The sequence below is a fragment of the Gasterosteus aculeatus genome, chromosome 3 (genome assembly GCF_964276395.1).
Source record: "Gasterosteus aculeatus chromosome 3, fGasAcu3.hap1.1, whole genome shotgun sequence".
Taxonomy (NCBI): Eukaryota; Metazoa; Chordata; class Actinopteri; order Perciformes; family Gasterosteidae; genus Gasterosteus; species Gasterosteus aculeatus.
The window spans coordinates 9293579-9310201 of record NC_135690.1 but is presented as its reverse complement, the minus strand read 5'-3'; the positions used below and the strand labels follow the sequence as shown (position 1 = coordinate 9310201).

The following is a 16623-nucleotide window of genomic DNA, read 5'->3' as shown; positions in this document are numbered from 1 at the left end:
GAGACATCGAAACAAAGTGACGAATAAAAATATACTTCTATTACAGTATTTATCGGTTTATTACTCCGCTTTTAACTAAACTGTGGGCCAGCTATGAATGCAACAGTCTTCTGTTAACTCTAAGCCACTTTGTTTATATAAGCTAAGTCAATATCCTACAGTTCGTATTTAACGCGAGCTATATAAATACCCGTTATCTTAAATAGTTAAATATACAAATATACACAAAGACATTAAAATGTACCGCAGTGGACTCAACCTACTGGCTAGCGAGCGCAACTAACGTTAACTTTAAACAAACGCTGACAACAACAACGAGATTCTCCGCCAGACCGACTGAAACAAAATATCAAGAGCCTAAAACGTAAAGAACATTTATGAGTTGCTGGTTTGATCGGCAAAGGTGGAGCTGCACCCGGCCACGCGATATTAAATATATTTAATATTTAGCCCATCAACCAAATAGTGAAAGGATCGCTCCCAGCCTGCTGACGTCAGCCTGGTGTGAGCTGCGTGTCTGCGCCGCGAGGTGGCGCTGCAGTGCAGAGGAAGTTACACAGCGTCAGTCACTGGCGGGTTAAGATGATCTTTATTTAATAACTTTACAAAAATAATAATAAGATGCAAATCCAAAACATTACACTATATAAAAAGCGAAAAAAACAGATTAGTGGTATGAATATGAACAGGTTAACAATCAACAACAGCAGGTACCGCTTCAATAACAATTATTCTAAAATAGAACGTGTGAAAGGAAAGAGTTGGTAATTACGTGCGATTTAACAAAGTGGCGAATGACACAATGTAATTCTATCCTATAACATATCAATACTATTTTGATGACTTCATCACTTAAGAGACTTCTGGCTGTACTGGGTCTTACATGAATGACATACGCTATTTTCTATTGTGCAATGTTTTTGTAACAATTTCTTTACTGTTTTCAAATGTGCTTTGTTGGCTTGCTAATTGATAAACAACGTTAACGGTCCGCAATGTAAGATGCAACACAGAACTGTGTTTTGTTTGTGTAGCAGAGCGGTGAGGCAGAACATTCTTTGGCCCAAAAACCAAGTCAATACATTCAAACTCACCTCTGCTATGCCAGAATTTGAATTAGACTAATGGCGAAACAACCACGTTGTCTAATTTCGCTCTCCATTTAATGTGTCAGCGTGCAGGAACCAACAAGGCAAAGAAACACATCAGTTGTATATTGTTACATGTAAAAGTTAAAGTAAATCTTGGCTTCAATTGTTACATACAAAAATACAAATGACCAGGACTTTACTGAGCTTTACGCATGTTGTTTGCTACAGACGCCCTGTGGTTGGTCAGGACACAACTGTTGGTCAGCATTCGCAGTTTGGAGTTCATTTTGTCTTTACTTCTCTCCCAACAATAATCCTCTCCTTGATCCTCATTCTCCTCTCCTCTTTTATCCGGGCCTTCCTCCTCGACTTCGCTCTCTTCATCGCTGCGCTCATCTTTCTCCAGCTGTGGACAGAAGCAGACACACGGCTTGTGTCATCTTAGATGCTGACATAAGCATTGACTCTACGTGTCCTTCCATAAGAAATCTGCAATGCAAAGACGCTGATGCTGATATATTGGTCAGAGATGTCGTTTTTCACTACTGATTCTCACCTTGCCCTTTTGGAACTTATAAACCATGCGTATGATCAAGCCAGCCCAGAAGATGTGCAGAGCCTGCAGCACCATCAGCAGGACATTGAACAAGTAGTAGCCGAAAAAGGGCTGGAACTCCTCTATGGACAGCACCAGGGTGGTGTGGAGGATTCTGTGAGTGATCAAAATATTTAAGAAGTGTATCTGACAACCGACTTACAAGTGCCCCTTCCTGCATGTAGAAGTTTCACATTTCAGCACTAAAAATAAAGGGAAAAACAGCTCAAGGTAAAACCTCACTTGCTGGGGAAAATCACCAGTCGAGTCACAAGGAAGGCAACGGCAAACACAACAAACAGCGTGTCACACGTTTTCCTCCAGCCGGTGCCGTAGTTGAACATTTTGGCAGACTGCAAAAACACAAACCATAATTTAGCTTTTATGTAAAGCAAAAGCACCACACGTCGTCACCACACTGAAAGCAAGAAAGTGAAGAACTAATCTTTAAAACCTCAATTCATTGTACAGTCATTGTTCAGATAAAACAATTGAGCGACCTTTTGTTTTATCTATCAGGCCTCGGTAACAGGAGCCGCCTTCTCACACTAGAGACCTCAAACACTGAGCGAGCCTCTCACTGCAGGTAACAGCGTTTAGAGAGTTTGAAGGGACACACATGGCTAACATGCAGGGGAATCTGTAGTGAGATGTCCTGCAGAGAGTAATGCGTTTAGTTACGGCCTGCAGAGCCCCAATGGGGACTCTTCAGATTGAAACGTGACAGTCACCTCCAGCAGGATGTCAGAGGAGTCGTGGAGCAGCATGACCAAGGTGCCGATGCGGATGTAGTTGGCACAGTAGGAGAAACTGAGCAGGAAGATGGTGGCCAAATGGTGGATCACTTGCTCTTTAAAATCCTGCCAAAGCAAATGCGTGTAGAGTGTCTGGTTACTTATTAACCCCGTGCGAAGGGAAAGTTCTGGTCAAAGCGGAAGTGTGAGCCATCAACCGTGAAATACGACCCGGCTGAAGTAAACACAGCGATACCTTCTCTCATTCCCTCGTCTAACGGGAAAATGTTCTGTGCGGCCAGGAAACTGGTGAGAAACCGTGTCTGTGAATGCGCGTCGAGCTCCTCACCTTCCTCTTGATGTCCACAGATATTCGAAGGAGCAGAGAGCCGTAAAAGCCCAACTCAAGCATGTAGTACCAGTAGTGAGCTCTCTCCATCGGCTGCGTACAAACGGTGATCAACAGTCAAAGTGGAGCCACAGCGGGCAACATTGGTTTGCATACAGAGCAAATGTCAAAATATAGTTATGAAATGACAGTTAACGTCCTTTCAGGTACGATTTGTATCAAGCTTTAAAGCTTTTGGATTTTTAACAAATTGAATGATAGAATTTAGTAGATCTACGACAACTAATGGTGATCGTTTAGTTGATCAATATATTATTCTGCACCTGAGCAAACATTCGCTAATTTAAGCATCTTTTAACTTTTGGAAAAAACAATTTGTGAAACTACATGTGCATTTCCAGGTATTTGTGAGGTTTAGACTAAACAATTCTGCTACAGTGAACAAGGAAAGATATTAGTTCACCATTCTGTGCTTGTTTTACTCATTCAAAGACATTTGATCTGTTTCTTTCAAACACAAATTTCATTCTAACCCTGAGAAGGTGATCGGGATTAACAGATTCCTTATGAAACAGAGTTTCACTCTACAATACTCTGATATAGGCAGATAGAATTGGCAGCATTTTAACAGTTGAAAATGACACACTAGTCATCAAAGGAGTGAGATGATGTCACTGTAGGTTTTCACCTGAACTGGATATTGACTCCAACATTCCCTGCGGTCCCAGAACCACGGACTCTGTAGAGAAAGAAAATAAAGGTCAATTCAACCTTAAATCGCGTCATTACTGCAATGCAACTTTTTAAAACTCATACTCACATCGATCAAACACGCAAGTCCAGCAACGAAGGCTGTGAGGTAGAAAAAGAACCTCCAGCTGCAAGATAAAACACTCCGGATCACACGTTTGGAAAGAAAGGCAACTGTAAAAAGTCTGTACAGGGGCAAGCAATGTGTCACCGGCTCACCGCTGGTGCTTGTGCGCGTGCGTTTGTGTGCGTTTGTGTGCGTGTGCCCGCCGCTGTGACTTAGTGGGTAATTAAAATCACCTGCGTTACCCGGCGATTAGCAGTTTGGGGGTTTGTGAGTGAAAAGAGGAGCGATTACTTTCTGTTGACCTCTACCTCTCACAATCAGTCCAGCTCTGCCACGGTATCCGACAGCATCATGTTTGGCAAACCTGTTTTTTTTGTTTGCAATAAACAAAAAAGAATAACGGGTTGATCTTTGTGGTTGCGTTGGACGAACCTCCCTGCGTCAGCCATCTGTGTTTACAGTCGCTACGACGGAGGCCACAGCTTCATCAGCAGCTGTCTTTATGCACCGGTAGGTTTGCTTCTCAAGCTTTGACCCGCAGCCGTGTCAGGGTTTTTTTTTTGTGCCTGAGGTATTCTGGAGGGGAGTCGTCTGTGAACTGGACAATGAACAATGAGAACTTACGCCGCTTCGGCAAACTTCTTGGTCAGAGGTGGCCTGTCTTGGTTCCGGCGGAGTCTGAACCAGGTCTCGATCTGCCTCTGGGTTTTGCCGCACAGCGACATCAAAGTAACAATTTCACTCTAAAAGCACAATGGAAGGAGGAAATGGTTGAAATGGGGGAAAGGATGAAGATCAGGAAGCTATTTTGAAAGATACTGTGAGATTTTATGACAAACGGCCGGCATGAAGGAGGAAACAACAGAAGGGAAAACCCGGGAGAAGAGATACATCATATTGACTTCACAGCAAGATTATGATATTGTACAGACTAAAAGTGAAATAACTGAGGCAAATAAATAATTATCTGCAGGTTTAAAACAAAAAGGCCTGCTGGAATTAATTAAATGTTGTTTTGTGATATAGTATAGGATTGTTGTATTTGTTGCAAGTCATTTGTATTATGAGTAATATACTAAGCAATAAGCCTTTCTTTTTTATCCCTAAACTAAAAAACGAATCACTTGTGTATATGACATGAATAAATCAACCAGCTAACTTGAGGAAATAAACTTGATAACTAACTTGATATTAACATTTTTATCCATCTTCTGCAGGATGATGTAGAAAAGTACTACAAACTAAAAGCATGAATGCGGAGTCCTCTTCGGACCAACCTGTGTCGGTTGTCTGCTCCTCCGGGTGTAAAACGACTCCAGCCTCGGGTGGGGGGCAGCCGTCACTTGCAGTCTATTCTTCACCCCCAAACATCTGCCCATGGGTGGGGCAAAAAAACTGAAAGCAACGAAAGAAAGATTATACAAATTATTATTTACAGGACCCCCCAGCGGGATAGTCAGTCAGTCGCTATGGACAATAAGCTTTTCTATTCAACCTAAAGCAAACACGTTAGAATAACATAAGGCTGTATTGTCAAGACAATGTATGTGTGTTGGAGCAGGATGCACAGTGCATGGATGTGTAGTTTCAACAATAAGCTTGACAGATGTTTGTCTTTAAGATAAGACAACACCAACACAGCACCCAACACCATCTGTAAAAATGAAAAAAAAGCTAAATACATAAGTAAGAAATAAAGACAGATATCAAATAGATTACTGTTTAGTTTATGGTATAGTGAGTGATATATAATGTATACAGTATATATTCAGAGTAGATTAATATTTATCCAATGTCAAGAAAACTTTAGAAAGCATTATATGAAAATCACAATTATTCCTCATAGGGTAATTATCAAATATCAGAATACAACAAAATAAAGTGAAGTATGTGTGGGACTAACTAACAAACGTTTTAAAAAGATTCCATTGACTCTTCACACTTGTGAATGTTACAACAGTGAACCCTTTGCGATGCAATCAGTCAATCAAAACCCATTAAGATTATCTCTCCCTATTGTTATGCACGCGTAATAAAGCCCGCTGCACTTTTGGAGTGTGTATAGCCATTGTTTCTTTTCAAGTTGATAAATCATTTGATTTAGGAAATAAAGGTCAATTAGAAAAGCATTGCAGGTGGTAAAAGCAATTGATGCAAAGCAAATGTGGTGTACAGCCATGATAAAAAAATAAAACAAAAACCCCAAACCATCCTCCAGATATTTACAGAACAAAGAGATCAGGGTTGTATACCTCTCAAACACGTAGCGTAGGGCGACAAAGCCCAGCGCGAGGGGCAGAGCTATGAGAAGGTCATGGGGTCGCGGTCGGTCCGAGTCTGCCAGCTGTTCCACGTCCCTCCAGGTCACACCTGGAGGAAGCCAGTATTCCTGCCTCCATAAGTCGGGCAGCAGGTCCATTCGGCTACGGGTGGCCGGGCAGAAGCGTTGAGGACTGTGTTTCAAACAGAGGTTTCCACGTAGTTACGCCACAGCCGAACCTAATGTGAGCTCGTCCAGGTGAAACCACGTTTGTGTGGTCTAGTCGGACCTCTGTGACCAACAGGGGTTGAGTGTGCTTGCTGGATTGTGTGTGTGTGTCTGTCTCTACACTTCGCTTAAACGAAAGATGATATCAGACGATTGATCTGTCATTAATAAGTTACAGAAAAAACACTGCGTTAAGTTTGAGACCCTTGCTACTCGTTTTATCAATAATGCCACAAAACAACTATGACTATGGCTCACAAGGCTGTGAAAAGAAAAAAGAGGCCCTATTGTAAGAGTACTGTATCATAAATACTTAACTTGCAAAGAGGAAATATGGAAATAACTCGTTTTCTTTGATGACAGACAGGTGGAAGCACAGGTGAGGGTTGTCCATTTTCAAGGTGAAAAACACATTTGTAGCTGAACAGATGAAAAAAAAGAGCTCCATAACCGACTCACCTGTCCGCAGCTCTATGGAAATGAAGAAGCGATACTGTTGGGATGGAATAATAAAATCCACCTTGAGCTGGGAATTAGTTTCAACCTTATATGGCCCGGGATGCGCTTCCGTATCCCTGATGACTCTTAACACAGAGGAGAGGAGTTGTTCAGGTGTCAAGTTATGCACGATGAAGCGAACACACTACGCATTTCAAAATAATAGCCACTGGTGGAAAACGTTGCGGTTAATATAAGTCAAGGCTTGAAAACACGTCTATTTTTATCCTCCAAAACGATCTCCCGAAGACACAACACGAATGCCAAGAACAAATGCCTTAAGCGTGTTGATTAAGAGCTCCATAAATGTTATTTAACAAATGTTAAATACAAGGTGCTCGATCCAATATACCACACAAAGCACGTGCATAACGTATTTACCTGCTAAATTATGTTAATTTAATTTTGTTTATTTATACCTTTCAGAAAGAAACGGGATTAATTTCCAGCCATGTCAGCTCGTCTAAAGAAACCGCTCGTCTAGGTGACGGTGGAGTAACTTTATTTTGAAGGCGTGTGGTGCTCTGCGTCTTATTCCAACACTAGGACATAAAGGCAGTGGCGCAAGCTGGTGGTTGATTGGCTAATGAAGCACTGGGGGCGTGTTCTTCCCACAGCGATAGTTCACAAACAAAGTAAGAAACTACAAAGGAAACGCTGCGATTGGGTTTCAGTGGCGAGTTTATGATGCGTGTCAAAGAGGGCGATGGAGTTGAACAAACATTACAACAGCAGTGATTACGAGAGAGGAAATAACACATTTATTCCTTTCCACAAATGAAACGTTGAACTCATGATGAAATAAAACACATCCCAGTTCACTTTCTTCCACTAAAGGGGCTTTGCTGGGTTTGGCTAACTGGGATTAGTTAGTTTTCACTGGTGCTGTGCTGCGTCATGTCTGAAGGCTACTCTTCATCTTTTCAGCTAAACTATGGGCCATATCTCATTACATCCCCCCTAGTCTCCAAGAAACTGTACGCCACAAAAAGAAGAAAAAAATACATCTTAAGAAATAAAATAAGAAATAAACAGTATATCCTATTACGTTTCCTCATACTCCATTGTAAATAATGCTCACACATCTCCTCGGTTACCATTCTATTGGAGAGCAGCCATTGACTCCCATGGCAACAATGCAGGACACTTCCAGGACTTTGAAGGTAAACAAACCACACCAAGTACGTGCATAAGAGAGCACACAGACTTTACTCTGAATAAACGGGCACTGCTCTGTGTTTAACTGCTGTGACACACGTCCCTTCGATGGCACACCCTTAACACACACAGGCACGGTCACGTGCTTCTCCTCGATGCATGAAGACTCACTGCAGTCCTCACACCAACATCCCCTCCTCGGCACACTCAGGTGTGTTGTTGTGGGAGAAGATAAGCAGGCTGACGGCTGATAACATCACTACTGTCATGCAGATGAGCACTCAGCTGTGTTGTGTGTAAAGAACAGGTGTGTTATTCTGTTCAGTCCTGTTTTCTTAAAGTCTGGGATGGATAGACATTATCAATACCGCAAGGGGTAATTATTTTACTACAGCTGCATTATATACAGGTACACAAATAACATGCACGGATCAAGTTATTAGTTTATAATTTGTATAAAAAGGCATACAACCCTCTACTGTTTTGTGTTGGGGTTGTATGAAAGAGGTTGTTTCCCTGCATTTCTGTCGGACGGGACACAGGCCACCAGAAAATGACCCCATTCAGATTCATGAATGTATTTATTTGCATACTTTGTCTAACTGCATGTAAATATAGTAAAAGTGAAATTCAAATTAGGAGACCTGAAAAAAACAGCCATTACAGTAACGTACTTTTTGTTAAAAAAAAAAAGTTTTGAATGGATGTTTTTTTATTGTTGATCACTAATAAGCAACAAGGAACATATTAGTATTACTTGCCGTACTATTAGTGGTGCATACCTTCAACCAAAGCAACATTGTGGCATGTTGGAAGTGTCCCATGTGCAGGATGTTAACACAGTGTCTGAATGTCATGTTTTTCTGTGATGTGACAGGGGCGTTTGTGTGCACACTCATGTGAGAGGGTGATGGGGACTGAGGGCCTTTGTCGTTGTGTCAAGGAAGTCAATTGTCAGGAGGCACTGAAGCAGAATCCGTCCTGTTAATTGCTGGAGCAATGAGGTGGGGGTGCTGCACTGTCCACCCAACCGTTGGAGTCGGATAAGCTGTAATTAAAAAAACGTTCTCTCACTTATTCCTAATATTTGGAGATATGTCTTTGCCTTGATCATCTTCTAAATCCATGTCAACCTGTGCGAATTAGCACAAAGTAGAACGAAGGCTGTGAGAATGTAATTATAGACAAAATGTTCATCAGCATTTATCTTTTGGCTGTAGAGGACAAATCGCCAAACAACTGTCTTGAGGAGGATGTGAGTGTCGGGAAAGAACTTGCAGTGTTCATTAATTCTACAAATATGTTTCATAGTCAGCATGACTTTTGAGTAAGCAATTGAATGCAGTATTCATCTGTCATTTATCCATCATTTCCACCTTATTTTTACTCATAATCATTTTTATCAAAAGCAGACTTGAACTTTCTTGTGTTTGGCTCTGTCGTGTTTTTTCGTCATGGTTCAGAAGCACGTTTGACCGAACAGTGGATTTACACTCGTAGTTCTCAAAGTACCCAGAAGAGGTCTCAGCTCAACAGAAGTGATCTTGAGTGAGAGCTCCCGCCAACTGAAGCCACAAAGGCGAAGTGAGAAGAGAAACAACAACAGAGAAAAAACAGGTGCAGATGCCGTCAGGAAGGGCACTTTGTTTTTATGATGGAAGGCAGGAATGACACTGATTCTGAAAATGGAGTCACGCATTGACCTAAATCACTAAAATATTTAGTATAGTGCTTTTACATTTGTTTTGTGATGACTCGGGTAGATGGTTGCTCTTGTATGTTCAGGCCGCTTCTCATTAAATTGAGACCGTGTCTCTGTACGAGCCACCGATTGATTATTCTGCCAATTTCAGGTGCTGTAACTCTGGATCGTATTGATTGTACGGCAGCAGGCAGACCTGTCGGCCCAATTAAAAGTTTGAGTGTTTGATGCCGTGTGTGTCTGTTTTTGTGTGTGCACTGCATAGTGATGAAACTGTACAAAAATACAAATCAAAGCTTTTTTATTTGATTGAAAGCAGAATTCTAATTTTAGGAAACATCAGGAAAATATCAATTTCATTTTACCAGCAAAGCGTTATTCCTGTGGTCATAATTAATGAAACCAAACAACTGTAGAACAGTTCCCAAGAACTATTGATGGTTAAGTTCATTTATATAGAGGACTTTAGCTGGAGGCGGAGGAGGGATCATCGTCAATTAGCCTGGTGGAAGTCACTGAGGTAGTCAAACAACTCCGCAGTGGCAAAGCCCCGGGGATTGATGAGATCCGTCCAGAGATGCTAAAGGCAATGGGTGTTGGGGGGTTGTCTTGGATGACACGCCTCTTCAACATTGCGTGGAAGTCTGGGACAGTGCCAAAAGAGTGGCAGATCGGGGTGGTGGTACCCCTCTTTAAAAAGGGGGACCAGAGAGTGTGTGCCAATTACAGGGGTATCACACTACTCAGCCTCCCGGGTAAAGTCTACTCTAAGGTGCTGGAAAGGAGGGTTCGGCCGATAGTCGAACCAAGGATTGAAGAGGAACAATGCGGTTTTCGTCCTGGTCGTGGAACAACGGACCAGCTCTTCACTCTTTCCAGGATCATAGAGGGGGCTTGGGAGTATGCTCAACCAGTCTACATGTGTTTTGTGGACTTGGAGAAGGCGTATGACCGGGTCCCCCGAGAGATACTGTGGGAGGTGCTGCGGGAGTACGGGGTGAGGGGGTCCTTGCTTGGGGCCATCCAATCCTTGTACGCCCAAAGCGAGAGCTGTGTTCGGGTGCTCGGCAGTAAGTCGAAGGCGTTTCCGGTTGGGGTTGGCCTTCGCCAGGGCTGCGCCTTGTCACCAATCTTGTTTGTTGTCTTTATGGACAGGATATCGAGGCGTAGTCGGGGGGAGGAGGGTCTACAGTTCGGGGGGCTGCGGATCTCATCGCTGCTTTTTGCAGATGATGTGGTCCTGATGGCATCTTCCGTCTGTGACCTCCAACTCTCACTGGAGCGTTTCGCAGTCGAGTGTGAAGCGGTCGGGATGAGGATTAGCACCTCTAAATCTGAGGCCATGGTTCTCAGCAGGAAACCGATGGATTGCCTACTCCAGGTAGGGAATGTGTCCTTACCCCAAGTGAAGGAGTTCAAGTACCTTGGGGTCTTGTTCACGAGTGAGGGGAAGATGGAGTGTGAGTTTGGCCGGAGAATCGGAGCAGCGGGGGCGGTATTGCACTCGCTTTACCGCACCGTTGTGACGAAAAGAGAGCTGAGCCGGAAGGCAAAGCTCTCGATCTACCGGTCAATCTTCGTTCCTACCCTCACCTATGGTCATGAAGGATGGGTCATGACCGAAAGAACTAGGTCACGGGTACAAGCGGCCGAAATGGGTTTCCTCAGGAGAGTGGCTGGCGTCTCCCTTAGGGATAGGGTGAGAAGCTCAGCCATTCGCGAGGAGCTCGGAGTAGAGCCGCTGCTCCTTTGCGTCGAAAGGAGCCAGTTGAGGTGGTTTGGGCATCTGGTGAGGATGCCCCCTGGGCGCCTCCCTAGGGAGGTGTTTCAGGCACGGCCAGCTGGGAAGAGGCCCCGGGGAAGACCCAGGACTAGGTGGAGAGATTATATCTCTGCACTGGCCTGGGAACGCCTTGGGATCCCCCAGTCAGAGCTGGTAGATGTGGCCCGGGAAAGGGAAGTTTGGGGTCCCCTGCTGGAGCTGTTGCCCCCGCGACCCGACCCCGGATAAGCGGTTGAAGATGGATGGATGGATGGACTTTAAACCATAGAAGTGTCAAAGTAAGCAGTATTTAGTTAGTATGAAATAATTTGAAGCTCTTCTCTTATTCCTGCAGGCACTGTTGACCAGATTTGTCTTGTGCGCTGGACTGGGTCTAAAGGCAAAAAGGATTAGAGGAAGTAAATTGGTGCACATGCATTTCATAATCCTAACTTTATATGAGTCGTATCCAGTCAGTGTGACTCTGCACTGAGCCTCATAAGCCTCTTAAGAGGACGGCGGCATGGAATAGCAAAACTCCAAATAAAATAATTAGTATTAACTGGAATGTATTATAAACATCAGCTTTAGTGCACAGTTAATCTTTAAGAAAATTGAGAAATGAAATATAATAACAGCTGTAGCTCAATTTCAGGGGGTGGTTTCCTCTGATGATATCGAGCCTGAGGTTAATTAGAAATCGTTATCCCTGAGGATCATGTTAGAGGTCGTACAAATGCACGGATCCCATAAAAAAGGTTCCCTGTTCCAGAGAAACTGACATCTTCTAAATTATTCAGCTAGATTTAAGGAAAAAAAAAGACAGATACACTCTTATACTTTAACAGCAAATCGATGTATGAAGTTAACAATCTTGCTGTAAATCGGCTGTAACACAGTTCTGTCTGAATGACTTCCATGTTTAAACTCATTCCATTTCACTTTTATTCAATCAGTACCTCTCTTGCAGCAGCGCTGCTCTCTATTTATAATTCAGCTCTGGGAAACGAAACAAACAAACAGGAGTCATAATGTAATGCTGTGATACTGATCGCTGTCGTCCTGCAATTTGTCACTCTGGAAGCTGCAGAGTAACAACAAGAGTCACATTACATCAATTACCAGCAAATTATAACGGATTCTCCTTTTCTCTCTGAAACGAATCCTTACACAGATGCCGTTTGATGGTCCGTGTGCATGTTGCCCCAACCAACGACAAACCAAATGCATTTTCTTTCATTTTATGGAGCTGAAACTTTGTGACTATAGAACCTTGTTGCATGACACCGAACCCACGGCATATCCCTGAACATATCCCCACCTTCATCCCTCTCTTCATCTTCCATTCCCCCCCACACGTCTTCACACCAGTGCATAATCAAATTGTCCCCTGTCCAGTCCCTCCTTGTGATCCGTCCACGATGAGGCTGGTATGCTGCTGTACGGGTCCAACAAGATCCGGACGCAGCGAACGATGAGAAAGAGCAGGAACAGCACGAGAAGGCCCACGAAGCACAGGGCGGTTCCCTGCTCGGGGTGCCCGGGGAGGGGCTGCAGCACCGTGGAGCCCCTGGGGAACGCAGCCGGAGCAGTGGAGGAGGGATTGTAATCCGCAGCCCAGTAGTTTGGGTCGCTCATCTCGGAAGTCGGGGAGTGTTTCAGAGGTTGAAATCGTGCCGTGTGCAAGTTATATTTTGTTTGTCAGAAGATGTGAGGAACGGCGAAACCCTGCTGGGTCATTTCGGTTAGAGAGTGTGGATTGTTGTTTTTTTTAAAGGGGGATCACATTGGGATATAGTTTCCCACAAGCCACAGGGCCAAGAAAAGGTTTCAGAGGGAAAATAACGGAGCAAATCAGAGGTGCAAATGAACAAGTTCTCCAGTCAGCAGAGCAGCACGCTCAGTGGGGCTTAATTAGACTTATGGGCCCCTCTCGCTTTCTCCCACACACACTCGCTTGATTTCACGAGAAGCTAATAGTACAATAGCTTCAGATCAGTCTTCACTTCATTTGTCAATATGGTTTCATCCAACAGCAGCCCCTGGAGGGGCCTTAATGGGGATTTACAAAGTGAAGTATAAATCTCAGTCAAGTGGCTGTAGATGTTCCAGAGATCAATATAACAGCTCGCCGGCTGCAAATAATCCCCATTTCGGTGCTTCAGCAGACGTTCTCGGATTGAATCCCTAGTTGTTGATTCTCTGAAAGACTTTCAATACCTTCATTCGTTCGTTTGGGGAATTCACTCCTCGAGATACCTGAGGGGAAAAGACAAAGATGAGACACGTTTCCAGCATGCAGAGTTTGCTGAATGGAGGGAAACATCTGATTGACTCAGAACTCGTCGGGGGCCTTGGAACATGCTGAGGATTGTGGATCCTTAAAATAACAGAGACCGGCGAGAAACACTACCTGTGTTTTGAACTCAGATGCAACATAGTACAGGATAAACAAACCAGAAAGAGATGAAAGAAACCCTCCGGTAGTTCACATCACTCCTGCTCAGGAACACTCTGTGGGCTCTTAAACGTGCTTTGGAGTAGAGAGACGTTTCCTGCTGTGGGTGCACTCCCGTCAGCATGTTCTATTCCAGGAGGCCTCGTCTCCCTCCTCACCACCCTGCTGATCCCCACAAAGACACGTTGATAGCTCCCCCGCTCTCTGGACGCTGGGGCTTAAGGGCCAAGAGCCGCCTTTAATAGGCGACTTAAGGACATACTGAAAGAAACTGCCTGCCTCAGCATCAATTATCGAAATGGCCCGTGGTCACATCAAGCCGGACCGGTCAGGTTGCTGTATAGACGGACGGCAAATGACCAAGAGAGAGCGAGCGGCCAAGTGGAGCAAAGTTTACACAACGGGACTTCACATTAGTCAGTGCGAGTCGGTGGAAAACACTCTCACACACACACGGCTGCTAATGAAAACTGCTAAATTGAAGTTGGCCAACGTGATGTTTGATGATTGATTACTTCTAATCACTTATTGAGATGAAAGTCTGCATTGCCTTGAGTTTTTTCTGCAAAGACAATTTTAGAGTTTGATTTTGCAGCGGCCAAAGAACATGAAAGAAAATGGCACAAGAGTGGATTTTTAAGTCATTGAGGTTTTTTTCCTCCTTCTGAGAAAGTGCGCAGTCAGAATCTACGGTTATGCAACACATCCAGATTTTTTTGCTACTCGCAGCAACTTTACTTGACAGTTTACTCACTGCTACAGAATATAAAGTAGGAACGAGGAAAGTACATGAATTAACCATATTCACGTTATCCGTCCGCTTCACAAGTCAGGATGTCAAACAAAACACCTTTTCATATCACAAACTTGTTCTTATTCCCCATAAAACTGCAGATATGTGGCCCCGTTAAAGGCGGCCTGTCACAAGCAGGTCGTGCAAGGTCATCCTGACACAAACAACACAGAGGATTAAAAACTGCCCGCTTTGAGGAGATAACAAATACAGCTTTAAAGAATGTAAAAGAATGAGCCTCATTGAGAGACCTGCTTTGGTTTCCTAAGCAGAAGATTAATCCACCAACATCTAAATTACAGAAAAAAAAAACTTGACCTGGAGTCCAAGTTGAAAAGCATCGTGTGGCCAAACGTCACAGAATGACGGCGCTCAGTGAAATGGAGAAAAGCGTAGCTTTCCAAAAGTATCAAGCAGTGAACTGTGAGGACAGAGCACACGTGGTACCATATGGTCTCCCTGGTGGCTGCAGTGCCTGTAATACCTCCCATTTATACCTGTGGATTATGACAGCAGCTTTGCGAATGTCAAGGACTGAAGGGTGAAATGATGTCATCTAACTGAACGCTGAGTGTGGGACCGTCCGGCAGAACAAAATCAAATATCTGTAGTTGAAGCAATGAGCTTTCCGAGCGAATCTTCTGATTGTATGAAATGTATAAATGTTTGATAAATAACTTTGTGGGACACGATGCGCTTGCTTCCATCTTTTCCTAATCCTGCTGGCAGTGATCTCTGATTATATCACCACAAAGGCTTTCAGTAGTTTGATGTCTATTCTTGTCGTTGAAAAAGCGATAAGCTTTTCTAGATCACATGAAAGAAAGAAGAATCAAAGAAAGGCATTTTTAACTTTTGTCCAACTTATGTTACCTCATCACTCTATGAAATTCAGCACAACGGCACGATTTTTACGTTTCACCGCAGTCTAAACAAAGGATTGAGGTGAATATTTTTCTTCATTTGAATGAACATTTCACAGAAATGCAAGCAAACAACGTATGACGTATTACTCCGATGGAATGGACATAAAGTTCTAAGTGCCACGCTTCCCACACACAAAGTTCACACGATGACAAACTGGATGACGAGGAGACTCGAGAACTTACTTTTCCGGCTGTTCTCCCAGGTGAGGACCGACGTGGAGGAGCGGTGATGATCCTGCAGCAGCAGCAGCAGCAGCAGCTGTTCGGCACTGCAGAGAAGCTCGCGGCTCTGCCTCCTCCCCGAGCTTCAGGTCTGATCTCCGCCTCGTCCTGCAGCACCTCCTCAGCTTTTAAGTCTGTGCAGTTTGAGGGATCCGCCCCACCTCGCAGGCTTCCACTGATATCCCGCCGCCTGTGTGTGGACGGCACACGTACATCTGTTGGCTGGGGCGAGTGAGGCGCCGGGAGCCATGTGTGGCTTTTTGCATTATGTAAGAGGAGTGTGGGGGGCACGGACCCCCAGGGGCCCGTAGACGTGCAGCCTTATTGGCTTATAGTCTTATAGTCTAATAGTTGTCTGGATATTTACTCGAAAACAGACCCTTATCCTGTATGAACATCAAACCAGGGCCTTGTTTGTATTAGTTTGACAAGTGAAGAGTGCACAGAAAAAAAATTGATGTTTAAGACGAACTCTTTCTGTTTCATTGAAGAATGTCGTACAATTGCAAAGGTGGAAACAATGTGTAATTTTGGGCTATTTAAATAAAGATGACGTCACATGAATTACACAATGGAGTTATTAGGTTAGTTTATAATAGTAAGTAGTAGAAGTAACTGTTCTATTTAAATGAAATTTGAATTTTTCGCAAAGCCCCCAAAATGAATAAAATGTATAGACTTTGTATGGCATTGATCACATCACACACACAATATATCAATATTTAAAAAGTGGCAATAGTTTGTTTGGCTTAAAAACATTAATCAATGTTAACTAATTTAAAACTAGAACTAAAATAAATCACAAGATGTTGACTTATTGACGATCGACTGGAAAATAGTAGGTTGAGACAGAGATGATGAATTAATAAAGTGCACCTTACAGAGTAAGGCCTGCGGATTGCATCTGCCTGGTGAAAGACTTCTGCATTGCATCCAGTTGTATAAGACGATTTTATTAAGTCTAATGTCAGACTGCATTGAAAGTTTTGCTGAACTGCAAGAAATGACGATGATCGTGATGTAAGAACAA

General features: G+C 43.6%; 1 protein-coding gene and 1 long non-coding RNA gene across 3 annotated transcripts; both read right to left on the bottom strand.

Moving 5' to 3' along the window:
* Positions 1-572: 572 nt before the first annotated feature.
* Positions 573-7075, bottom strand: LOC120816498 (ceramide synthase 2). Of its 2 annotated transcripts, XM_078099059.1 has the most exons (12): positions 6992-7075; positions 6534-6658; positions 5839-6039; positions 4864-4981; positions 4211-4329; positions 3590-3647; positions 3458-3508; positions 2770-2862; positions 2418-2546; positions 1930-2039; positions 1648-1801; positions 573-1497 (listed from the first exon to the last, which is right to left on the bottom strand). In XM_078099059.1, exons 3-12 carry the CDS (start codon positions 6003-6005, stop codon positions 1288-1290), a joined length of 1209 nt encoding a protein of 402 aa, XP_077955185.1. In that variant the 5' UTR covers positions 6006-6039; positions 6534-6658; positions 6992-7075; the 3' UTR covers positions 573-1287. The 2 variants fall into 2 exon arrangements, with proteins under 2 accessions (XP_077955185.1, XP_077955186.1); XM_078099060.1 differs by lacking the exon at positions 2770-2862 and having other exon boundaries at positions 6992-7063.
* Positions 7076-11471: 4396 nt separating this feature from the next.
* Positions 11472-14912, bottom strand: LOC144405498 (uncharacterized). Its single transcript, XR_013467109.1, has 3 exons — positions 14764-14912; positions 13652-13814; positions 11472-13453 (listed from the first exon to the last, which is right to left on the bottom strand). It is a non-coding gene; the product is annotated as an uncharacterized LOC144405498 (long non-coding RNA).
* Between the last annotated feature and the right edge of the window lie 1711 nt (positions 14913-16623).